Raw genomic sequence first — 27,980 nt, forward strand, 5'->3', positions numbered from 1 at the left:
TATTTAGGTTTTTTAACTTTGAAGGACTCTTCAAAATGGAATACAGATAAAATCTTGCTTTTGTTTTGGTTATAAGATAAGCCAACCGGGTTTTTCCACATGCATTATGATGTAGAAGCCCAATATGAATGTCCTTTGACTGAGCTTCAAACATGCAGCCAGTGACTGGGCAAGAACTTTGTATCCTCTGAGTAATACATCCATTTTGAGTCTCTGCTTAATTTATTAAACATAGGGTTTCTTCCATTATCTAGTTGACAGACGCAACTCGGCTGAAGGCTAAGTGCTAGAAACAATGACTGAAAACACAGGCTTAGATCTTTTGACCAATAACTCATTAAGGATGTGTTAGATGAGTACAAATTGCTAATATCCTAGGCTACTTCTAAACATTTTGATGCAGAATTGGGGCCAATAAATAGATACCTTGAAACGATCAGTCTCTTAATACCAGACATGCAAGGCTGATGTGAAAGAATACGTAACTGAAATTATTCTCAAATACTTACAGAAAATCATTAGCAATTTTTTTTTTTTTAGGATAGCTTCTTTGACACATCTTCTAGTTCACTGAGTCATTATTATTTTACTTGTATAAAATTTAGGGTTAAGAGTCATATACTGAGACAAAATGTAGGACTTTTAACTCCCTGAGAATGAGTGACCCTCTTGACTACTTTGAGAAATACAGTATGTTTATGGAGCCTTTACGGAATTCTAATTACTGCCAATAATCAATGGGACAATTCAGTGGAGACTATTTCCAACTTGCATATAAAACTGCAGTAGGAGAAAAAAAAGCACTTTCTTGCAAACTTACCTTAATGTCACTAATTTTCAACTCTATGGGTTACATCATATAAGCAAAGTTTTCTTTCCCAAAGGAATTCAAATGTGATATCAGATTTGTTCTATTTATCTATCAGATAACTTCCTAAATTATAATATACTGAAATTATAAAATAAATTTATAATATTTATAATATAATATCTGGGCAAAAAAAGTAAAATTTTAAAGTTACACACTTTTTTCAAATGTTTTCTAAATAATAGCTACATCAAATTCATTTAATTTGTACTAGTTTGAACTTTTTACTTATTACCGCCAGGAGGCAGGGTTTGCTAACTCTTGAATTAGCGGATGCTTGCAGGCACAAAAGAGGCAATTTTAGCTAGAAGTGAGAAAATTCCCTGAGGGTGTCTTCACAGCTTCTTTAGGGGGAAAACTGTTGAATTAAATGTTCACAGTATAATTTTCCACACCAGTTATAAATAACTATACGATTATAATTTCAAATTTTTAAAGGTCTTTTGAGAGAATTTTTTTGTGACCCGTTAATTTGTTCCTTTTCATTTTTAATAAATATGATTTTTATTTAAAACTGATATCTTAAATTTACTCCAAGTAACTTGAAAACAATGAATTCCCTTTATTTTCCTCTGTTTATAGATCAGTTTTCTTGACAATTATTTTAAGTTAAATTTCATGTATTTCCATAAATACATGAAACAGTAATCTAATTTCACTGGGGAAATTTAGCAAATACAGATGTAATTTGAAAGAGGAGACTGCCTTGAAATACATTAGAGGTAGGTATACTGCATTCATTTACAAGTCATGTGATTCCAGAGTGACTCAGCTATAATTGTCCATTATATTATCAATAATATTATCAATAATAAGCCTTAAAAACTTAATTGGAAGTAAATTTCTCAAATGCAAAGCAGTGTCTTTACTCCCCTCTGCATTTTTTTCAGTGTCCAAGCAGAACCTATGATCCATTGATTAAATCCACCCGAGATTTTCCAGATGATGTCATCAGTTTCATAAAACGGCACCCTGTGATGTATAAGTCGGTATACCCAGTTGCAGGAGGGCCAACATTCAAGCGCATCAACGTGGACTACAGACTGACGCAGATAGTGGTGGATCGTGTGGTGGCAGAAGATGGGCAGTATGATGTAATGTTTCTTGGAACAGGTAAGCTCGAATGAGATTTTTGTTAATGAAACAAAGAAAACAAAAACCTAAAAGATATTTCTCATTCAAAATTACAATGAATACTTATTAGTTAACCCCTAATCAGTATTTCTTAAAATTGCATAACACATACTCTTAATTGATAATCCCAAAGATTAGACCTCTTTTAGTGTTGTTTGAGATTACAAAATATATTTGTTAATGAAAATGCTTTAACAATGATTGACGTGGTGAACACACAACTATGTGATTTTACCAAATACCCTTGATTGTACACTTTGGATAAATAGTATGCTTTATTAATATGTATTAATAAAATTGATTTGTTTAAAAAAATGTTCAGTAAGATTATAAAGTGCATCTCCAGGCTGAACTACACACCAAAATTCATTAACTCGTTATAACTTAAATTGCCTCTCACTGGCCATGGATCAAGAACCTTTAAAACAATTCCCCAGGGAATTATATATAATAAAAATAAATAAATCTTAAAAAAAAAAAAAAACGATTCCCCAGAATGCAGGATATGGCAGGGCTGGGTCTACTTAGAGCCACTATAGTCCAGGGCCACCCAAGATAGGCCAAAGGCAATATGGTCAGAAAAGCATGACTAAGTGCCAACGGTAATTCTCTCCAGTCTCCAAAACCCAAAAACCTCCTTTCTACTACCTTCCCCTCATGTTAAACTACATTCCCTCTTTTCCTAGTGATACTTGTCTCTATGAGAAGGAAAAATTCAAAAGTGGGTAAAAGTAGTGAAACAACATACAACAACAAAAAAGGAGGATTAAGGTCTGTATATATTGATGATAGTAGCAGATTCATTATTATATGAAGGAGGTCAACAAAGTGTCCGTTTTTAAAGATATTCCCCAAAATGCCCACAGTAGTTTTCTAGGTAATTGGATTTCAGGGGTGTGTGTGTTTTCTATGCCAATTGAATTGGTACTTTTATATATAATTTTTATAATCAAAAGTAAACTAAAGTGTTCTCCTTTTGCAAATTAGATTGTTATGAATTACTATGTACAAAACAGAGGGCAGGAGAGAAACTGACCCTTAATTAAAATGCAACAGTTCTTCAGACTGTATTTATAGGTAGGAGGAAATGGGAAGACAGGTTTGGGTTACCTAAAAACAAAGCAACACTCTTAGTTATCCAAGATAGTACATGGTGGATGATGGTTGTGGTTACCAAGACAAATATGAGAACGTTTTCTCATGAACGGTATATATGTAATACTACTATAGGGTTTTAATAATTATGTGTGTTGGGGGAAAATACACCAAATGTAACAAGAAAAGTTATTATCTAATAATATCATATGGATTCTAATGACTATATAGATAACATGTAGCCTTAAAATAAAAGCACTGGATCATTCCAGATAATATAACATAATTTACTAGATCAAACATTGCATAAAGCAATAGAAATTAATGAATTTTCAAGAGTCTGACATTTTTATTTGGAATAGGTTTTGGGGACTGCAAAACAATTTTAAAATAATCTTATTTTTAAAGTGTGTTGGTTTCACAGAAGTTAAGTTTATTGGTGCATTGGTGTGAGACACCAGTTGTCAAACCCATCATATTAGAGATGGCAAAACTAAGGCCCAGGAGATAAATGATATTCCCAAGGCTATAGAAATGGTTAGTGAAGGGTCAAAACTGAAATTTATGGGTTTGTCACTAATTCTGCTGAGTTTTGCCCCTTAATTCAAACTGATCACCCAAAGCCCATTCCTAGGTCTCCACAGTTATTGTTGCACCAAATGCTATTCAGCCACTAGGTGGTACTACTTAACTTTTACTGAGAAAATCATAGCACTAAAAAGAGAGAGATGAAAAAGATGTTGAGAAGATGATAGATAATAGACAGATAGATAGATATAGATATAGATAGATAGACATAGACAATTTTTTTATTTTGACATTTAGAAAATGTACATTTAATATTTTTTATGGTTGTCGGAGTCATTTAAAAATGGAGCTAAATAATCCAGACTATTTTGTGCAAATAAGAGCATTACTGTATATGTCAAAATACTCCAACTCCTCTGCTGGAAAGTTTAAAAACATTTGTTCTGAATAAACTTATTTCCAAGTGAGAGTATTTTGTTTTTCTAACGTGTTCTTTTGATTGGCTTTCTGTAATTACATATCCCTTTGTGGAACTGCAACATAAGATGCTGTACTTAAAACCTCTTTCCTCAGTGTCAACTTTGGGTTTACATTCATTCCTGTTAATTTTCTTAAGTTGAACTAAAATAACTTTGAACAAAAATTCAGTTTCTAACCCATTAGTAATATTTCTATAGGTAAAACACATTTCATACATGATCTACATTTTCCCATCATCTTCAAGATTTTTTCTTCCATTTTGTAAATGTTACTAGAAGAGCGTATCTAGCCTTTTGTTGTGAATTGGATATAAGTATCGAATAAATATTTCTTACATTAAATAATGTTCATATACACATATATAAAAATAATTCATTTTAGTCTATTTTAACACTTTTAATTAAATTCCACAATTTTGTTCCTTTCTTCTTAGCAGTTCAGCCAATATTTAAATGAGATATATACTCCTCTTATCAGGAATATATTATATGTATGTGTCTTTTATTATTATCTTGATAAATATGTGTTTTCTTAGCTAAAAGTACTAATATTTGGAAGGTGAAAATCATATACATTAAATTGGACTTCTTATGTGCTTTCATTAATCTAATTTATTGAAAGATATTTAAATAAGAGGGGTGCAATGTGAAGATTGCACAGAATATACTTACAACTAAATATTGAAGTAGAAACAGTAGGTTCATGGATTATATATTTTTTCAGACATTGGGACGGTCTTAAAAGTTGTCAGCATTTCAAAGGAAAAGTGGAATATGGAGGAAGTAGTTCTGGAGGAGTTGCAGATTTTCAAGGTAAGATTTAGTCTAGAGTTCTGGGAGAAAAGATGGTGACAGAGTATTCCTTGTTAGAGGATGCATGTGTTTTAATGCATCACCACTTTTTCTGGAAGAGTCTTTGAAATTAGCTCCTTTATTTTTCTTTTCTGTAAGAAATAGGAAAAAGTTATAAAAGCCACATAGAATGAGACCTACCTTCCTCTATAGATGGCACTGAAATTAGAGCTCTAGGGATTGGCCCTCATTACTACGTACTCTAAAGTAGAGCAGAAAAATTACCACATTAGATAAAAACCTGAGGTCTCTGTTACTATCCAGATGCTTTTCTACTTTATATATTTTACTTTTCAACTTTCCCCAACTGAATTTGAGAACACTCGAAGAGTATATAAATCATTCATCCATGCCTTTCTGTAAGGAAATTAGAAAAAAAAAAAAATAGGTTGCGTAGTAGTAAGTCTTCATGTATACTGTATTTATCTCATCCTCTGAGTGTGTATTACAAGGAATAGTTCTCCAGGTTTTGGAAATATCTGTGACTTTACCAATAAATTTGAATTGTGGCTTTTTTTTTTTTGGGTAGATCCTCCATGCAATTTAATTTGAAATCATTTTTCTGAAAGTAACATTAGAAATAAAATTGCTCTTCTTAGAAGAAGAGCTTTTAAAAATATCCTGTGACTTTCTGTGTGTGTGAGAGACAGTTTATTTTTAAAATGAAATGTTTCCATGTAAACTTCTTCTGCCCTAAAAGAGAATAGAGCCCTCCACTGTGTGGGGCTAAAGTTAATTAATGTGCTGGGTTCCACAGGATCCTGCTTACATTGGGATGATAGTAGTGGTCAAGGAGTTAACAAGAACAAGACCTGCTATCTGGCATCTACCAGGAAAGAAAATCTCCTGTGATTCCTTAGGGAAATGTTCCTAAAAGTGCAAACCCAGAGGTCAAAAATAAAGCCTTACAACACAGACAGGTGACTACAGAGAATCTCATTCAGGTTCTTAGATAGTGGTCAAGTGGATTTGTTGGATTTTACTGTTAAGATTCAATAATGGTCATTCTTCCTTAGTTCATAACAACAGAAATTATTGGAGAGAACTTTCTCACTTTAAATCTTATCATTCATATATTTTTCTTAAGTCATTGGCATCTGCTCTATGTGTTACTAAATTACTGGTTTGTGAGAAATGAATAGATGGCAAAACACATCTAGATAGACTGATGACAGAGAGAGAGAGAGAGAGATGAAACGTTCTAAAAATATCCCATCCTTAATAGTTTGATGGCTTTTGTGTTCATGCTTCTGAATTTATAGGCATGCATAGATAAAATTGGCCATTGGCCCCCATTCATATCATGAGATCATGTGCATTGTGATTTCATGTGTACATATTCCATAAAGAACATGGCTTTTGCAAGGAGCACTATAGCTTTTCCAAACTTTGCTACTTGAACAAGTTTTTTGAACCACTGATATAGGTGAGAGCAGAAAGAGGTAATAAATAATTATGAAGATGTTCTTGTCAACACAAGTTCAAATTACATGGAAACAGTTAAGATAAGCAGATTTAAAAGGAGAAACCTTGTGGGTAGCTGGGAACAATTTTCAGTGCAGAGTGTTCCTGTATATTAAGGTGATTTTTCTTTAATAGGGTACTTTGAAATGACTATTTCAATCATTTCTGCTAAGTGAAATCACTATACATTGGAAAGAAATAGCAAAGAATAAGATCTGTTCTCTTCCCTATATAACAGAGCCTTGAAACTTACTTCAGTGATCTGTGGTACAAGAGAAAACAACATATTATTTAATATAAAAGCTTATTAATGGTTATCTTTATTGACATTTAACTTCTATTTTTAGCATTCATCAATCATCTTAAACATGGAGTTGTCTCTGAAGCAGGTAATTTCTTTTTGTATTCTTCTGTGTCTGCTTATATTCTTGTCAGTGGCACTGGGAATCTGTATCTCTTTTTGTTGTGTCATCTTGCTGCATCAGCTCTCCATGTGTGCAGCACCACTCATGGGCAGGCTGCACTTTTTTCGTGCTAGGTGACTCTCCTTATGGGGCACACTCCTTGGTGTGGTGCTCCCCTACACAGGGAACACCCTGAGTGGCATGGCACTCCTTGCACACATCAGCACTGCGCCGTGGGTCAGGTCATCACATGGGTCAGGAGGCCCTGGGTAGGCAGACACTCTATCTGTTGAGCCAAATCCGCTTCCCAGTAATTTCTAATTATTATATAAAGCCTAACCACGAAAACTGCAGGTTGATTGAATCAAATTTCTTTAGGGATAATCTATTGAAATTGGAAAGTATATTCTAAATTATGTAAAAATCTTTAGATGATTTGTTTTAGTTTTAATTGGTTAGTGACTATTATTTGCAACTTATTTTAGAAGAAATAGAACAAAATTTCATTAACTGAAAAATATTTTCTTCCTTTAGTGCTTGAAAATGGAGCTCTCTTTTCTAGTCTCATGAGAATCACTTTCTGTCAAAGTCAGAGTATATCATGTAGGATATAAGTCCTAACCATTAAAAAGGGTTTTTAAAATTGGGGTTGAAGAGTTAAAATATAGACTGAGGTAGCAAACAACCCTAGAGTTAACCTCCAATTTCACTTTTTAACTTCTAATTTGCAGAATCAATTGCCCCAAAAATAAAAGTAGAAAAATAATGTCCCCTTGCTAAGATTTTTGTGAGTTTAAATAGGATGCTATATGCAGAGTTCTCAAGCAGAGAGCTGGCACTTGTAAATGTTAAGTAAATGGTAGCTTATTATAATTATGATAACAGTAAATAATATTTCATAGTTTCTTAGTATCACATTCTAAAGCCCAGGTGATTCAGGAGATTCAGAATTGCATTACCATTTTTATATGTGCCCCAAGGTTTAAGATAGTCACGTGATAGTAAGTTCAACATTTAGGTAATGCTAAAATTGTCTTAATCTACTCCTGCATGTTTTGACACTGCAGTCATTAGGGAAAAGATATAAATAGGTTTCTTCTTAAGGTCATTCACATAGGGTCCTAATTAGAATAGAATTTCGAGATCAGTCTAAAACAGCCTTACTCACACACATATATAAACACATACATGCATGCCTTCCTTGGTATGCTTTAGGTTACCTACAGCTTTTCAGTTTCTATTCATGTGTTCATTCATTCAGCATTTATCTTTTGAAGGCCTACTGTTGTGTTAAAAGGTACAGAAATGAATGAGTGACATAGCCTTTAACCTCTAGAAGCTCACGGTGATACTGGGAGACAAAAAAGCATGCTAACAATGCAGGGTAATGATGATGGAAATATATACAAGGGAGACAGAGGAGAGGAGCTAGCCTAAAAGGGGAGAGGGGAAACAGAGAAAGATAGCTGAAAGAAGAGATATGTAATTTGAGCCATGAAGGATGTTGCAGTTATCTATATATATATATACAAAGAGGGGTGGAATGGGGATCATATGTCAAGTAGAAGGACAGAGTAATTGTATAGGTGTGACGAGTAAAAGATCATTGCTTATGCTAATAAATGTGTGTACAGTTAGAGCAAAGAGCTTATGTGTGCTCAAGGGAAAAGGGGCTAGAAAAGAATCTGGAAATGTAAGCCAGAGCAAGATTAGGATCATCCTTATATGTCCTTTTAAGAAGTCGAAATTTTATCTTAAAGGCAATGGAAACCTTTAAAGATTTTAAGCAGGAAAGTGTCATGATAAGATATTCCTTTTAGAAAGATCAGTCTGATGGCAGTGTGGAAGATGGATGGGTCCTGCGGTAGGAGGTGAGGGGTGCTAGAAAACAAGGCTGAAGCCAGGGGGAAGAGGATACTTAGAAGTAATCCAGGAAAGAAATGATAAGGACCCAAACAAAGCAGTAGCAGGAGAGAGCTTTGGAGAAAAGGAAACAGATTAGAAAGTTCTGTAAGAGAAAATGGAAGAGCCATGCTGATAGATTGAATATGAAGGAAAGAAGACTCAACGACAACTCCCAGATTTCTGTCTTGAGTGAATGGGTGGATGAGATTCTGTTGCCAGCACAGAAAAAGAGGAGTAGTTTTAGGAATTCATTCTGTTCACATCTGATTGTGCTGGTTTCAAGATACATATGAGTCTTTTTACAATAATAAGGATTAAAAGAAATGAGGATAGGAAAGAGGGAATCCCAGTATTTAATGCAAAGAAAGAAGTCATCAAAGGAGATGAAAGTATCAGGCAATGAAAAAGCTTTCAAGGAGAATGTAATCTGTAGTGTCAAACACTCAGACTAGTAGAAGTACTAAAAAGTGGTCATTGCATTTAGCAACTAAGAAGTGTTGGCTCACAGTTTTCATGGTGGGTAGAGGTATAGTCAGATTGCAGTTGAATGCATCTAGGTTAATTATGCCAGTCTCTGTTTCTAAGAGGTTTTCCTCCATCCAAAGCTGTTGTGGTCCACCTGACACCACCAGGAGTTCTTTGAAGGCTCCAACCATGGCTTATTTACCTGTATCCCACCCCATCTCATGCACATACACACTCAAATGAATACATGTGGAGAGCAGTGCATCAATTTCAGGACTTCCTTTTGAAATGCAATTTTATTTACTCCATTTCTCAGTTCCTGTAGCCTTTCATTTGTGATACAGCATCCCTCTACAATCTTTCATACTTTCTTCATAGTGACATGAAATGCTTTCTCTCCCATTTAGAACCCATTCCCCTTCGGGGATCAGCACTTTATGACCAAGTGAAATGATTAGTTAAAACCAAAGCAAGTTTTATACATCTCTTTTCAGTCATCTTTCCTGTAAGATGCCTTGGAAAAGAAAGACCAGAAGTTTTGCCTATAGCATCTGTGCTTGATATAATCTTCCAAAGTATATTTTCAACTATCAGGAAAGAATTTAACATCTCAATTCCTCAGACTAGCAGCTGTTTTTTGACCTTCTTAAATTACTGCCAAGGTTACCCTAGCGCCACAGAATGCCATCCGTTTCAAGATTGATATCTTCAAACCACTGTATGTCAGCTTACCAAGGTAGCCGTGATTGACTTATTTTACTCTTCATTATGTTTCTTTATAAGTGATTACAATGAACAGGACACCCAGGGAGAAAGATTTAGACCAATTATGCGATATGCAAGAAAGGGAAGTTGTTCAGACGCGTCTGAAAGATGCTTCTAATTCATTTGTTTTGCCTGATTTGAAGCAACAATTGTACATTGGTTCCCGAGATGGATTGGTTCAGCTCTCCTTGCACAGATGTAATACTTATGGGAAAGCTTGTGCAGACTGTTGCCTTGCCAGAGACCCCTACTGTGCCTGGGATGGGAATGCATGTTCTCGATATGCACCCACTTCAAAAAGGTAAGAGAGCCCATGCAGTTAAGATGAAGCTTTCCTTTCTACGTCATGAACATCTCACCTGTAGTCTAAATTAAATTAAGGAGAACCTATATAGAAAACATGATCTTTTAGAGGGATATTAAAATTAAAATGTTCTTATATTTTTACATAAAACTAAAATTTGAAAGAAGATAAAATACATTGTTCTGAAATTCCAAAATTGGAACTTTATAAATACTGATCAATGGTTTATTTTTTTCCCTTCGTGTATATCAAACATCATTAAAAGCTTTTCTTTACTATTTTATTCTGCCTGTATCCTCCCTTTAACCCTTCATATTTCTAAATATGTATATACTAAGAATCCTATTGTGCAAATAACGTATGAATATTTGTGTTTTTAAAATGTGGGTTACTTACAGCCCACAGCACATCCCATTTGCCTTTCAATGCAGTTATTTTTACTCCAGTAGCTGTTAGTTGGTAAGTTTCTGCCATGTAGATATTGCCTTGCTGTTTGTAATTCTTTGCTTTATGTTGTCTTAAAAATAACACTGTTTTGAGTCAACAATTCCCATCTTAGAATTTATTCTATACATAGATTTGTAAACGTGCCACTAAGTTTTATGTTCGAAGATGTCCATCGCAGCACTCTTTGTAATTGTAAAATAACTGGAAAAAACCTGAAGGTCCATCAATATGACTGACGCTGGCTAAATACATTATGATATAGTCATAAAAATATGGATTAGAATAATGCTAATTTCTTAAGAATCTTTCAAAGTATGTTTTCCTCTAAAAAAAATGTCAGCAAATTGTAGATTTATTTTTTTAACTCTTTAGTTCTTTATGAATAAAAGAGAATAACAGACAAGCATATGTGTAGTTCCATTACCACAAGTGCTCTTTTTTCTTCATGGAATTTTACTGATGTTTCAAATCTCAAAGTCTGGGGATCAAAGATTGATTGTATAGTGCAAACGCAAATACTGCTTAATATTAAGAGATGGTTTATATTCCTTAAATCCTGAATTCAATATGAATGGGTAGATACATGATTACATGTTGAAAGTAAAAATGTCATTAACATTTTGTTATGGTTTTTGGCCAAGAATATACTCATTATAGTGAGTCTTTGGGGAATGCTTTTCTAGAAGCCCAAACAAGAATGCTCATTAGCTGGTATTAAACCTGCAGTAGGATGAATTGATCTTATTCCTTAAGAAGCCAAGAGTTAAAGACCCTATCATAATTTCTTTCTTATGTATTTCCCTGGACTGTATCTCTGATCTTGTTGATATGCCACCGTGCTATTTTACCTTATGTGATGTTCATGTGAGCCAAAAGATGGGTGACTCTTACACAAGGCTGTCAACCTGTCATATCACCCTTAAGGAAAAACCTAGGTATTGCTAAAGGTTTACTGTTACTTCTATGATATTTGAAGTGGCAATATAAAAATGTCAAAGCAAATAAAAATATATTGTAAGAATGTAAGACCTTTTAATCTAAGATGTGGCAGATTTTTTCTTTCTTTCTACAGTATTGTTTTCTCCTAAGGAAAACATTTGGCAATGATGCACAAAGCGATTATTCATTTTATCACTCCACAATATGAACTACATGTCACTAGATAGAAATAAGATGTGACCATTTATGCATATTATCAAACTTGTACTTCTTTTTCAAGAGGAAGTATTTAATTTGCTGCTTAATCAAATCTATGTAACAATAAATCTTCATATGATTCATATGATATTTTTGTGTACTTTCATTCCCAGTAACTAAAGTTCTTTTATGTCTTATTACTTTCCCAGTGATTGTCATTGGGAAAGTAATAAGATATAAAAGACTGCTTTTCAGTCAGTCATTGGGAAAGTAATATATATAAACTTACATAAGATTATATAAAGTTATCTTTATATAACTTATTATATGTTATATAAAAGGATTATATAACTTCATATAACATATATAACAATATATATATTATATAACAATAGGGATTGTTATCCCTATTTGATGTATATAAAATAAGGATTGCATTTGTATTCAACTTGTTGCCTTGACTAATTTGTCAAAAATGAAGAAAAAGGAAAGAGTAATACTTAAATAAATTTAGGTGGTCATATTGCCAGAACAGGATTCATTCTATTAGAACTCTACTAGAAGTAGTATTTGAATTAATGTTAAATTGAATTGGAATAGTGATCTGCGTTTAAGGTGAACAATAAGACAAGAATAGTTCTGCATATATCACTGTTATAGATGCAGACTTTCTGTATTCCAAAGATCATGCTTGAAGTTCTAAACAGTTTAACCCCTTTCTGTAGGCGAGCTAGACGCCAAGATGTAAAGTATGGGGACCCAATCACTCAGTGCTGGGACATAGAAGACAGTAAGTATAGATTTAATATGCATTATCCCATTTAAAAAATTAAGCCTAGTCCTTGTGTGTCCTTTTATTATATGACTTAAAGCATCTCTTTGGAAAAAAAATAGACTCATGCTATTACATAGGAAGATCTCATTTTGTGTAATGCTAATGTTCTGGAAAAGCAAGAAGAGATTTTATAAATCAACTCCATGTCTACATGTCTAAGTGAATAATCCTTTGTTATAACATTATTTTTTTCATATGTCTTTTAAAATCCCTGTACCCTTGCTTTCTTTTTTTACTGCCTTATCCATGCTTGTAAAGTTTGAAAACTGCTGTTAGAGATAAAGCAGGATATAGCCGAAAACATTTGTCCACCCAAAAAAGTTTGATAAGAGTAGGCATTTCATAGAAGGAATTTTAGGTAATTTTAGGTGTATACATCCTATTCTTTATTCATGTATTAATTCATGTATTCGTTTGATCAGTAAATATGTATTAAAGGACTTCCATGTGTATACAATCATCCTGGGCATACTGTGAGTCAAAGACATTCCTAGGAGAGCTTTAGATTTCTTTGGGGAAATATCATAAGACACAATTAGTGATACAGGACTTCAGACAAAAGAGAGATCACCAGAGGCTATAATTTTCAGAGGAAATTTCATAGCATAGGAGATCCTATAAGCCTGAATAGGAAAGAAGCATGTGGGGGATAGAGATGAGGTCCAAGGAGTAAATCTGATAACACAGTTCCTTTTTATACATTAACTTTACCTTCAAATAGAAAACACACACACACACACGCATGCACATACACCCACAACCGATGGAAATAAAGCACTGCCTTCCTTCTTTATCACATTATTAGTAACCGCCCTACCATTGATGCAAATAAACAACCCAAATTTTATAGTCTGATACTGGTGGTTCTGCAGTATTTTCTGAATTTGAAAACAAAACATTTTAAATTTATAATTTCATTCTTCCAAAAAAAATAAGCTCTGGTCTGGAATATTGTTTGATCTCTCTTTGTATTGTGTAGGTGACTCACCGTTGTGTCCATTGTTGTATTTAGCAGTCATTACTGCATGCTCTATATACAGTAATGCATGTGTGCATATGAGATTTAGCAGGGACTGTTCTAGGTATTGAGAATACACCAATGAACAAAAAAGAAAGCAGTATATGCTCTCATGGGACTTACACTCAAGCGTACATTAGGAGAGTGACCAGGCAATAAACATAAATACAGAGAAAATATATACTCATTCAGAAAATGATATGTTTTATAGAGAAAGCCATATAAAACAGTTACTGCCTCAGGCACTCATACAATCAATGTCTCAACTTCACCATATCCTATTCTTTCTATAGCCCATTGCAGCAGTCTTTTGTAACTATCACTCTCCTGAACCCATTCTTATCAAGGTTCAACAATTTCCTCCTTGAAAATCCAATGGTGGATTTTCAGTTCTCATTTTTGCCTAATCCCTTAACTCCCTTCTCCCTGAAACACTTTACTTGATTTTCATATAGTGGTATACTGGAGCCAGCTCATATGGCCCATGAGAGCCAATTGTTAAATACTTATGAATTTTATAAGCTGAATGTTAAACCATTGGTAGCTTGAAATCAGTCACAGTGGAGAATTTGCACTATGGAAATTGGCAAGAACTACAGATCAGGGCTTTTTGTCTTCAGAGAGATCATGTCCCAGCACGCATTGCTCCTACAGTACCACATCCTTCTTATAGATTGTTTATCTTACAGACTGCTTCTTCTAAGTGTTCCTAACTTTCCTTTTCTTCCCACCTTCTAAATATTGCAACCCCAAACTACTTTCCTATCCTTTACCAATCCCTTTCTATTCATTCCCAAAGCCCCATCAGTTTCCATTTAGAGGCCATTTGAGTCCTGAATTCATAGGTACTGACCTCTCCCCAGTCTGCCGGATTTGTATACTAATTGCCTACTCAAGAGCTCCACTTCAGTGCCCAATAAGTTTCTCAGATGGAGGTCTGAAAAAGAATTCTTATCTTCTCCCAAATCTATTTATTCTACATAATTTCCCATATTAATAGAGAGCTCCTCCATTCACCCAATTGCTTAAGTCAAAAAGGTATGAATAATTTTTCGTTCTTATATTTGACATCCTATACTCATTCTCTCAAAATTTAGTCCTTTTTTGCTCTACTACACACTACCTACACAGAAACCAGCCTTGCTTATGCTACTGAACTTCTTCAGAAGCTTCTTAACTGGTCTCCCTGCTACCATGATTGCCCTATTTTAGTCTATTCTCCCTTCAGAAGCCAGAGTAACCTTTTTAAAAATGTAAATCAAAGAATGTTCTTCCCCTGCTCAAAATCTTCCTCTTAGCACCATTAGTGAAAATTCTGTAACCTTTGCCGCAAGACTATGCTTGATCTGGTTCCTGATACATCCCATATCCTTTCTCTTACATCATTGTCACATGGTTCACTCCTGGCTTGCTTACTTTTTCTCAAAAGCCCCAGTCAGGTTTCTGCCTCAGACATGTTTGCATTTGCTCTCCTCTGTACCTGAAGAACTCTTCTCTGCAGATGTACACATAGCTCCATCTTCATATCATTAAAGTCTATGTTTATATGTGAATTCCTCAGAGATACTTGCCCTAATTACCCCATTTGAAATACTTTCTCATCTTGCCCTTTGTGCTCCCTAATCTCTTTTTATTTGTAATGCATAACACCAGCAGATACTGTATTCTTTATTTACTCATTTACTTGATTACTTTGTCTCCTCACTAGAATGTAAGCTTCTTTAGGGCACTGGCTTTTGCTGGTCATATTGACCCTATATCTTCAGCACCAAAAGCAATACCTTGTGTATACCAGGCATACAAGGATATTTACTTAATGATGGATAAAGGAAAAGATACTCTGATGGACAGCATTTGAGCTGTGACTTGAGGAAAAAGTCAAATTATGTAAAGTTAAGATAGTTAACTAGTTAAAATCAGACAGACCATCATGTAGGTTGTCTTAAAGTTGTAGCAATCCTAATATGAATGTGTGGCGTTTACCCTTGTAGGTGATAGGGAGCTATTCCATATTTCTATGTGGAGGAATGGGTAAGTAATTTAAAAAAATGAAATAAAAGTAATTGACACTGGTACAGATACTTGACTGAAATAGAAGAAACTAGAGGCCAAGAATGACTTGTGAGACTTAAAGTAGAAATTATTAGGGCATTTACCAACTAAAGCAGTTGCAGTCACAATGGAAAGAAGGGTTGATGTGAACAATATTTCTTGTTAAAGAAAAAAGAGGTGACTTGCTTAATGATTCAACATAAATGTGTGTTGCATTCACTACGTAACAAAGTCTTGAATAATAGGCAGATACTTATTTCCTTTCTTCCATCCTTCTTTTTTTCCTCATTACTTTAATTATTGAATGTTGTGACAATACATGATTATTCATGATATAAAATCACCAGAATGTGTATATGAACTGTTAAACAATGCTAGGCAGATGTACTCTTGCACACCAGTGATATGTCATGTATTTATTATTCCAGTCATTTCACTGTTTAAAAAAACTTTTTTGTACTCTAGAAGATTAAAATAATCTTTTCAAAATTATCTAACACATTTATACACCTTTTGTACCTTTAAAATGTAGGAAATGATTAAATATTCTCTATATACATATACATTTATACCTGCATACACATATATATTTTATTTCTTAATATATTTTTTAAACACATATACATTTTGAATTTAAAGACAGGAAATTTAAAACCCACAAGTGCAAAAAACAATGGAAGTAACAATAAATTCTAGGTGCTCATATTTAGTAAAACTGATATAGTGTTGTCTTGTGTCATAGAGATACTATTTTTACTGACTTGGCAAATAATTTCAGACAATCGGCTCACTAGTTCAGTTATTCATTAGATTTTGCTAATTTATTGCCTATGAAATTGATTGATCATTTGGTTGAATCAGCCTAATCCATCTCTTCGGAGCCTTAGCCTCATCTCCTAACAATCTACATCCTGTCTAGGTTGTTCACCTTCTCCCTTTGCTCAAAAGAAATGGCTTCTGTTTGTAATGAGTGCCTTTCTCTTTGTAATCAACATTAGTGATCTCTCTGTGCTTTAGGAATTCTATAAAATCTCAAATATAATCTACTGAATTGGTGGGGGGTAGTGTGTAGAAGGTAGATTTCAAATGGAATCCACATATTTTGAAGGTTAAATAATGTTAAGTCAGCATGCTTCACTTAATCATTGCTGGTAAAGCACAAAGAAGTGAAAAAGAAGTTTCTGGGGGGAAAAAAACCTAACAATTGGATGTATGTGCTTTTATATCATTGGTTGATAATTTTGTGTACTTAAGTTTAGGAGCTCACATCAGCCATAATATTTGGTTTATACCTAAAAATGTTAAGTAGGCCCATCTGTAAACTGAGACATCTGAATATATGATGAAAAAATACATTTTTGGCTAGGCTAAACAGCCGACATTTTTCATTTGATCACATTTGAGCTACAGATCTTAGATCACACCTGGATTCCCTGGATGGAATGTATTTCAGATGGTGCTGTTGATTTACAAAGAATAAGATATCTGAGGTACTGTTCCTTTAGCTACCTATTAACTAGCTCATAGTAAATGCATGTTATGCTGTAGTATCCCTCTTTGAAAAAGAAGAAAATTTGGTGGTAGATAATACAGATAAGATCTACATTCTGACTATTTAAGAGCATCTGGCATATTTTCATCAATATAATTTCTTCATGGATAGGCCACCATACTTACTTTTCTAACATCAAAACTTCTTAATGTTATATGATAAACTCTGTGGGCCAAATCATGATAAAATTTATCTTTAAAAGTGAAGAAAATTGCTCTTCCAGACTATATAAAAATCGATTACATTTTATACATAAGAAAAGGTGTTAAGACATTAAAAGATGCAAAAGGCTTTTTGTCTCGGGGAAAGAGATTCAATTGTTCAAGTTAGATCTTGTGAACTATTATTTTAAAAATTGATAAAAGGCAATATATCAATGAAAGAGGAAAATTGTAATGAGGGGACAGAGTTTTAAAGATCAATTTATTAGATGATATTTGACTCTTAGATTACAATATTATAACATGAATTTCCTTTTCCTTTAATAATGTGTATGATTCATTCCCTCATGGCATCTGTTCTAAATCAGTCTATTTTCCCATTGCTTTTAAAATCAGGTCAAGGTTAATCTTGTATTCCGTGTTTGCCTTCCAGGTATTAGTCATGAAACTGTTGATGAAAAGGTGATTTTTGGCATTGAATTTAATTCAACCTTTCTGGAATGTATACCTAAATCTCAACAAGCATCTATTAAGTGGTATATCCAGCAGTCAGGAGATGAACATCGAGAGGAGGTAAGTTATAATCATCAAGGAATGCTCTCCTTGAGGGAAATAGTGTAACATTTAAATCAAGTTTTTGGAGTGAGAGATGTTCAACTTTTAGCACATTTAGATACTCTCATCACTTTTTGATATAAAGTTAAATATCAGTTTATACTAACACTAAAGTAACAATGGCTTTGAGATTAGAATAGACCAATTTAACACAAATGTACTAGTAAAAAACTTTGAAAAGCAGACTGAATATTTACAAATGAACTTTGATTATTTTTCAAAATTTCACTTATCATTAATTGCCTATATTTTAAGACAGTTCCCTGATGAAAAACAAAAAAAAGCAGTATCTCCCTTCTCCCCCCACTAAAGCATAATGACCAAGTTTTAGCTAATATCATATTCAATTGACATCATAAAATAAAACATATTGAGTATCTATAAAAACAGAAATATTTGCCTGTGTTTGCCTTTGAAGAAACTGGATAAGTGTCTGGACATGTTTACCTTTTCACTTTTGTATATTAAAATTAAATCAACAGAGGGAAGAATAACACAGATATTATTTGTCTTTTGACTCTTTTCTGTTTCAGTTTCCCTAACCACGCTTGTGATAAAAACCTATCAAGGAAATTGATTGAGGTAGATAGGTTAAAATATTATCAAATTTAAAGAGAAGTGGGAGTAGTCTGAAAAGTTAAGGATTAATATTAGTTGAATTTCATTAAACAAAAGTTAAATGGGCAGAATTGTGTTTCAATTGCTGTGCCAAAGAGAAATCAATGATGCTTAGGCTGAAGTTATAAAATCCAAATTAAGGGCGATGTGATGAGTAATGGAAAGAACATAAGATTCAAAATTAGATATTTTGAATTAAAATGTGTTCTTTAACTTTTGTTATCACCTAGTCTGTAACTTTTGTTATCACCTAGTCCCTCTCAAAATTTTCTGAAATGAACACAGTAAACTTAAAAGCTTCATGAGATTAAAATAAAAAAAAGCAAAACTCTCTAGCACAGTTTCTCTGCCATATAAGGTGCTGAATTGAATGTTCTCTAAACGACTAACCTCCTTGACAAGTCTATAAATGTTTAAAATATTAAGCAGGAAAACATTAGTATAGAATAGTGGTTCTCAACATCAGGCCATTTTACTTTCCATGGGACATTGGGCAATGTCTGGGGAAAATTTTGATTGTAACACCTGTGTTGGCGGTTGGGGTCCACCTACTGGCATCCAGTGGTAGAGGCCAAAGATGCTGCTAAACATTCTAGAGTGTGCAAGATAGTCCTTCACGACAAAGAATTATCTGGCCCCAAAAGTCAGTGTCAAGGTTGGGAAACCATAGAATAGACGAATCAAACGTTTATCTTAAGAAGTTGGTGTGAAGATATGTTCTACCTGTACATTCAGAAGTTGAAACCATTAATTTCATCTAATATTTACAAGAATAAAATTTACTTAATACAAAAGGAATAACTTCAATCTTTATTATTTCAAATATCTCCAATAAAACTTGATTCTGCATCATTACTGACATCCATAAATTCTATGATTATGGAAGAAGGGTGGTTATACTGAAAATTTATTTTTAAGGTCCCATTTTTACCAATATATATTGAAGTATTATCTGACAGAAATAATTCTTTAATTTCAAAAAATAAAGCATTTACTTTATCCAAGAAATTAATGGGTGGATATTATTTTTTTGTTTACATGCCGATTTTCTTTTAGCTATATTATAATATTTTATTTTTATATTTCATGTAATATTATTTTCAATTTTATAGCTAATAACATTTGATAATTGTTTTCCATTTAAATATAATTCTTTAGCAAATGATTTTTCCTCCATGGAAAATTTGACTTTCTCTTTTTAAATGTGGACACTCTTCCTGGAGTAATCTATCATGTTTGCATCCACATCTTTCAATTCCGTGGAAATGCTTTGCCTTATTTTAATTTAGCTTTTAATTTTATATCATACAATCATGATGGCACCATGCTCCATCAATTTCAGTGGAGCAGAAATAGTGTATTTATTGAATTTTACCTAAAATTATTTTAGCTGTAATATTTCATCTACTTTCATCTGTCCTTGTAAATAGGCAGTTACACATTGTCCAGGACATGCAATACTGCTTCTTGAGCTGAGAAAAAGGGCAAAATCCAGACTAGATTTGAAGCATTTTTCCCAGCAGGATGCCTTCTGCTCCTTGTCCCTAAGGTCACAGTTTGGACTCTTTCTTCCATTCAAAAAAAGCCTCAGGGAGGGGACAGGATCTCCTATGGTACAGGGGCTGTCACCAGGTCATTCTCTGCCAGTAGGAGAATGCTTCCTTACTGAGTTGTTTCACAGTTGGGTGCTGTTGGAGAGGTCATGAGATCAGTTACCTACTGACTTTCTTATAAAGCTGCTCTTGAAATTGATGATGTTTATGTTGTAACTAGTGAGTTAATCAGCAGTCCCCAAGCTTCTGTTGAACTTTGGGGATCTGGATGAAAAAAACAGGCCATACCTTATACTATTTGCCATGTCTATTTTCCCCTTGAGTGTAGAAGATATTTCAAAAACTCCTTCAAATACTTGCATTTTTCTATGCGCATGCCTGTTCGTGTCCTTTTTATTATAAAAGCAATGTAAATGGTTTTGAAAATACTCTAGCAGATTAAGAAAAACCATGAGAGCACTAAGCATGGATAAGCAAAAAGTAATATCTTGATGTCTATCCAACTTTTCTGTTACTAACCATTACATTACATATACAGCCCTCATTATTCAATTTTAATAGCATATTTTTCTTGTTCTGTTTCCCTACCCTTGATACCATCATCATCTATGGGTTTTCAAGTTGTATTTAAGTACATTATGTTACTTAAAAAAAACAAAAGTAATGACCTTCCTTCTGTGCTTTGCATTCTGTACTTTACTCTTTTCTAAGACTAAGTTCCTAAAAGTCAAATAAATGAATTTAAGGCTATGATTAAGTCTTTTGACAAATAACTGTATATTCCTAATTTATCTTCAAAGGCACCACATAAGTGTCTTTTCTGGACTCCCGAGGACACATTTCATATCCTCATTTAAAAAATCTTTACCAATTTAATATGAAAAACATCAAATTATTACAATGTGTATGTCTTTGAATATCTGTGAATAGTTACTTACCTTCTTGTGTTTCTTGGCCGTTGCTATTCAGGTGTACGTAGTGCATTCCATTGCCTTGCCTGTCATTTGCTTAACTTACATTGGCTTACTCATTTAAAAATGATTTCTACAAGCATTTTATACTTACAGATATTAACAATTTAATGTTACAAATATTATAAATACTTCTGTCTTAGTTTTTATAGCTCTTATTTTTGTACATCTAGCATACAAAAGTTTTATATTTTATGTAGACATATGAATATGTTCAAATATTCACATTTTCTCTGTGGGTGGAGATCCATACAATAACTGAAAGAATATTGAATTCCCATCCTGGGGAGCTCTGCCACATTTTCTGATAGGACAGCAAGAATCCCCTGAGTGCAAGGGCAATGACTAGTGAAGGAAGATAGACCAATACACCAGGCCTTGACAGTGATGATTGTACTTACAAACCTTCTCTTGTGAAATTGAAACCTAGCATAGTATTATATACTGCCTAAGAGTTATCTCCTGAAAGCCTCCTTGTTGCTCAGATGGTGTCTCTCTCTAGGCCAAAGTAAGCCTATAAACATTCTACCTTCCCCTAGACAAATCCACTGATTTTTTATCTCTCTGATTTCTCTTATTTTGCTTAAAACTCCCACCTCAAATGGGAGAAAAAGCATATATTTTTCTAATTATTTTATGATTTCATTTTTTTATTAACACTATATTTTATATTTACATTTACTCAAAAATATCAATCTACTAGTTATTTATATACAAACATATTTTTTTCACTAGTGAGCCATTTGTTCCAGCACTTATTGTGAATGTCTTACTTTTACTAAAGTTTACTTAAAATCTTAATGATTAGCTTTATGGCATATTGATAATGTATCATGTGCAGTGTTACATAATTATAAGCTGAGACATTTAAAAATGTACATACAAACAATTCCTTTCCAGTTTCTTTTCCTTTCTACCATTATACTAATAAAACTTTTAAGTGCTTTGTTTTAAATGCAGAGGGCAAAATCCAGACCAGATTTGAAGAATCTCTATAATAGATTTACATACATGTAACCCCCCCCACCCCTGCTGGGGAGCTTTCTTCCTTATTTAATCCTAATTTTCCCCTCGTAATATTTCCTATGTTTGCCAAAGAAATTAGATATCCTTAAAGCCCTAGTCTTTCAAGACACATGCAGTGTTTTAGCTATGAAAGAACTGACAGGTGAATTATCTGTAAAGAAATTACCATTAAGCCACTATTATCAGAGAATGAAATCCCTGACCTTTCCCTGCTGCTTGGTACTTAAATGTCCTTTGTACTTTCCCTTGTTACTCTTCTCATCTTAAATGAATTGCCTTTCACTGAAAATCTACATTTAATAATGCCATATATATTATCCTTGTTAACATTAAGCAAATGGAGAGCCAACCCCACTTTCAAGACTATTTTTGATTTGTAATGCTGAGCAGTTTTTACTTATAACTTCTAGAGTAGAGAAAATTCTGTGAGTTTAAATCAGTGGCCATAGACTCTTTGTGGAGGAGCTGAATTTTCTAAATTGACTGCGCTGGCATTTCACCGTTGAGGTATAGTCTGCATAATGCTTTATATTCTCCAGGACAGAATGAAAGCACTTCAGACAATGAGAAGGTGAAATAGGCAAATGTTAATCAAATGCTTAATTTCTGGGTCACAGGTTTCTATCTCTAAATTGCCAAGATCCTATGAAAATATGTCAATTCACAATTCATTATTAAGCATGCCATTTCATTAAAGGCATATTTTGAAACTTTAGAAAGAATTTAACATCAATAAGTTAACTCTAATAGATATAAGGTAGATCTGGAAATCTTTTCATTTATGAAATCAAATTTTATATCTGTATCTCAAAAACCAAAGAACAAATTAAGCAGTCCATGAAAGAAGGGAAAGATAAAGGATCACAACCAACTGATGAATTGACAGGTGTTTATAAAATTCTGAGTCCTGGGAGGACAGAACTATAAAGTAAAGGACAGAAGGGAACCAGACTTCTGAGTGAAACAACATAAACAGGATACAAAAAGGAGGAGAGCAAACATAATAATGAAGTGTTGCACAATGTGTATGAAATTGTAGTCATAATTTCTTCCTGTCAGAAGATTTAAAAGAATAGCAAAAATAAGTTAGAGCTGTGGATATTCTCTAAAGCCACATATAATGCTGTTTAAATTTTTAAAAGAATACCAGTTATTCACAACTGCCAAAAGATGGAGGCAACCCAAGTGTCCATCAACCAACGAATGGATAAATAAAATGTGTTATATACATACAGTGGAATACTATTTAGCCATAAAAAGGAATCTTGTTCTGATTATATAGGACAACATGGATGAACCTTGAAGACATCATGTTGAGTAAACTAAGCCACACAAAAAAGGACAAATATTGTATGATCTCATTGTTATGAAATGATTAGAATAAGCAAGCTCATCGAGTCAAACTCTAGAATATAGGTTACCAAGTGATGAGGTGGATGTAGGAAATGAGGAATTAATAGTTAAATTGAATAGTTTCTGTTTTGGTTGATTGTAAAGTTTTGGTAATGGTTGGTGGTGATGGTAGATGACAATGTGAATATAATGAACAGCACTGAGTTATGTATTTGAGAGTGGTTAAAAGGGGAAATTTTAGGTTGTATGTATGTTACTAGAATAAAAATGTTTTAAAAAACTTAGGACTGTACAATGCAAACAGTGAACCCTATTGTAGTTGATGGACAATTATAAACTTCTTTCATGAATTGAAACAAATGTACCACACTAATAACAGGGTGTTAATAGTAGGGTGGTATATGGAAATTCTGTATTTTCTAAATGATTTTTCTGTAAACCTACAACTTCTCTAATAAAAAAAAATGAAAACAAAAAAGGAACACCACTTATGAAAAGGAAATGTAAAGATGAACTAGAACTGGAGTTGCGCACTTTGATTGTCATGCTATGATCACAGGCTATTTTCTATTAAGGGAACCATAGAAATAAGGGCTTCAGATGGTTACCTCTCAAGCAACATGTGAGTAGTTTTTAATGGTCCTGTTAATACTTCACACTTTAACCTTCAAAAGAGCTTTAATCGCCCAAATACACCGTGTGCCATGTCACCAACTTGATAAATGGGAGACAGTTGACAAAGATGAATGAGTCATCATAGGAAGCAGAGCAGAGAGGGACCGGAATTTGGCTATGGAACTGATATTCCATAAGCTAAGGTTTATTTAATGTAAAAACATAATTATTATGAAAAAACATAATTATTATGAAATTATTTAAAAGACACACACACAGTGTGTTAAATTGGAAAACATCTCTACTTAAAACTGGTCCTGGTAGTTCAAATTCACTTGAAGCAGGAGACTCCTCTGGTTCTTGAGAATATAAATTAACTCAAGGTTAGTTTCTGTTATGATAGCAGTTAAAAGTATCTGAACCTTTGGAATAAATCTGTTAGAAAAAGTGTAATGCAAATCCAACTCACCAAATGGGCAAAGGTAGGGGAAGAAAACAAATTAAAACCTGAGCAAAGGCAAGACAGGGAACCATTCGGCCTCATTAACCAGGGATCCGAGCTGTGACCTGCCTTTGGCCCCGCGTGGTCCCCCACCAGCTGCACTTCTTTGGCACAGAGGGTGGTTTGCCATGTACTTGTTAGTTAACTGGGCTGGTAGCCAAAGATGTTTCTTTTCCTTTTCTCGTATTTCCAGAATTGGAGTGATTTTTCCTACATATTTTTCACATAAAGATGCAGAGTAGAGTCCACCCACTGTGAATAAATTTAATTTAGCCGTCTTTATGCCGCCCTGATTCCCATCGACTAAGAGTCTACAATATAGGGGCAGATGTGTAAACTGGGAAATCTTCCAGACTTCTTTGTTGTTGTTGTTATTATTCCACTTAATGCCCAGGAAGTCAACAATACTCCACATTAAACAAGGCTCTTGTGTCTGTAAACATGCCTTCAGTTTTACTGAAGATAGGTTCACTGTTCACCCCAGATTGTGGTCCAGGTCCCTTAACGTTTGAATTGTCATTCAGTAATATTGCTTCAAAGGGTAAAGGTCATCGTGTTTCGGGGGAGATTCTTTTTGTTCATTGTGCTTTCTCACACTTGAAATCACATTACCATGTTATAGTATACCGAGGTATGGCAAATATTTCCACAAATGACATAGTCTAAAGTATCACATATGCACACAGTATCAAAATTCAATCCATAGTAAAAAAGGGAAATTCAGCTTTAAATGTTGCTAACTATCCAACTGTGGTTCCACTCAATTACAGCACTAACATTCAAAAGGCTGTGTCTGGATTTTAACAAGTCACCCATTACAGTTTCCAAATGCTATTTGGATTATTTACTTGGTGATATCCAGAAAACAGTAAATTCCTTTTGTGATCATTGTTCTAGTTCACTTTATAGTTAGTAGCATGCAACACAGCACTTTTCCCACAAAATGACTATTAATACACCAATTAGTATCTGAATTTTCTGAGAAGTAAGTCAGTTAATAGTTTATACTTTCTCTTCGTTAATTTTCACAGCTTTCCATTCCTATCTGTAGATTGGGAGAAAACCTAACTGACTCCAAAGGTTCTGTTCAACTTAATAATATGCAAATGTGAATAATTTAGGATACAGTTTGGGGGCTATTAAGTTGATGTGTTTCACCCTCTTTGGCTGTGGCTGACAGTATTATACTTGATGACAGAGAGAAGGGGACTATATCTTTTAGGTTCATCTAAGAAAAACTATGTAGCATGTATTCTTTTGCTCCTAGTCCTTTCTGTTTTTAATTTATTACCTACATTTTTCCAATTCTGCAGTTGAAACCTGATGAAAGGATCATCAAAACAGAATATGGGCTACTGATTCGCAGCTTGCAGAAGAAGGATTCTGGGATATATTACTGCAAAGCACAGGAGCACACTTTCATCCACACCATAGTGAAGCTGACTTTGAATGTCATTGAGAATGAACAGATGGAAAATACCCAGAGGGTAGAGCCCGAGGAGGGGCAGGTCAAGGATCTGTTGGCTGAGTCACGGTTGAGATACAAAGACTACATCCAAATCCTTAGCAGCCCAAACTTCAGCCTCGACCAGTACTGTGAACAGATGTGGCACAGGGAAAAGCGGAGACAGCGAAACAAGGGCAGCCCAAAGTGGAAGCACATGCAGGAGATGAAGAAGAAGCGAAATCGAAGACATCACAGAGACCTGGATGAGCTCCCTAGAGCTGTGGCCACGTAGTTTTTTATTTAATTTAAAGGAGAGAATTCTTTACTTGCAAAAATACTGTCTTCTATGTTGTACATCCCTGATACTAACTCGTCAGTGCCCTCCATGGAGTTTGCAAGGCACAAGAGCAATAATCTGAATAAGACTATAAACGGAGAATATGAGATAGTAAAGGCAAACCAAGAACTAAGCTTGCAATTGCAAACCATAAGAATTATCCTCAAAATAGGGGCTTTGCATTTCTAAGTGTTTTTTTATGTTTTGAGTTTTTGAATTTATCATATCATGTAAATAACTGAACTAAGCAAGCATCAAATTTGATATTGTAATAGGTTGTTTATTTCCTTTGCATATCTGTTGAGCATGGAGCTTACCATGCAGCTGTGCTTTGTTCTTATGAGCATTATGAGCATGTCAGTTCCCCTCTAGAACTGACTATCTTATGGTAGGAACTGGAGGGCAGACACAAATTCAGACAGTTCACATTATCAACACAAACTTCCCAGTGAGGCGTTCACTCTTGGAGCATGGTTTACGAATTTGGAGACCTGTGTTGTTTCTTTCTGCCCACAGGGGTTGCTTTTAGTGCACTGTGGTAATGATTGACTGAAGGGCATAAATGGTCTTCCCAGGATTCCTTATAGCTTGTCAAGGATAAGTTCAAAAGGAGAAGCTGGTATTCACTTAGGTGTTTTCAGAATATATGCTGAGTGCTATGGGGACAAATGCTTAATAAATATTGTATTAAAATAGTGGAAATTATTTTAATAAGATTTTTAAAAAATGACAGACACTGCATCCTAATGAGAAGACATGGGTAGTATTTGTTAGGTGACAGAAGGAAAGACAGTCATGAATTCTGACTTTGGGGAAAATCTTATCCCCATAAAAGGGAAGACCAATCAGCACTAAAGTGGGTGAAATTTCATGGTGTTTTACTTGAGCATAAGTAACTGCCAATTTGCAATCCATATGTTAAAGAAAATAGAGTAAAACAAACTGCTAGCAAAATTCCAGGGAAAAGTAATTTTTCTAAAGGATCACAGGAAGGATATACACAAATCTTATTTATAATCAATGAGATTTCAATACACAGTTCCTCTCTTTTTCTAAAGACTTATTGTACTCTGCATATTATTTGCATTTACTGTCTTTACTCTCTACTGAATATTGAATCATTTGATTATATTTGAGCAAATAGGAAAGAAACAATATATACATACAGAGAGAGAATTAGGTAGATGATGATAGTGGTGGAGAGTGGGGATATATATTTGGTAACTAACAAAACAAATGCAGAAGTTTGACAACGGAAAGGGTTAAATTAACTCTTTGACATCTTCACACTAACCTTTTGCACTTCTGACGCAATATGTTGTAACTCAAGTAATACTGTTTTAGTAATTTAACAATAAGCCTAACATATATAAAGAAAAATAATTCACAACAGTAACACAAACATCTTTCATATTTTGATAGCACTTTCAAATTTTCATATTTGTCTTCTGTATATGTGCGGTGTGTTCCTTGCCTAT

General features: G+C 33.9%; 1 protein-coding gene across 1 annotated transcript in view; it reads left to right on the forward strand.

Moving 5' to 3' along the window:
* Positions 1 to 27,643, forward strand: part of SEMA3D (semaphorin 3D) — a 205,694-nt gene extending 178,051 nt beyond the window's left edge. Inside the window, exons 12-18 of the mRNA XM_058297091.2 lie at positions 1,759 to 1,981; positions 4,829 to 4,917; positions 6,768 to 6,809; positions 10,103 to 10,260; positions 12,573 to 12,637; positions 17,899 to 18,038; positions 26,032 to 27,643. Of these exons, the coding sequence (XP_058153074.1) occupies positions 1,759 to 1,981; positions 4,829 to 4,917; positions 6,768 to 6,809; positions 10,103 to 10,260; positions 12,573 to 12,637; positions 17,899 to 18,038; positions 26,032 to 26,457 (1,143 nt within the window). The 3' untranslated portion in view covers positions 26,458 to 27,643. The remainder of the gene's footprint in view (positions 1 to 1,758; positions 1,982 to 4,828; positions 4,918 to 6,767; positions 6,810 to 10,102; positions 10,261 to 12,572; positions 12,638 to 17,898; positions 18,039 to 26,031) is intronic.
* The last annotated feature ends 337 nt before the right edge of the window (positions 27,644 to 27,980 follow it).

The sequence above is a fragment of the Dasypus novemcinctus genome, chromosome 5 (assembly GCF_030445035.2).
Source record: "Dasypus novemcinctus isolate mDasNov1 chromosome 5, mDasNov1.1.hap2, whole genome shotgun sequence".
Lineage (NCBI taxonomy): Eukaryota > Metazoa > Chordata > Mammalia > Cingulata > Dasypodidae > Dasypus > Dasypus novemcinctus.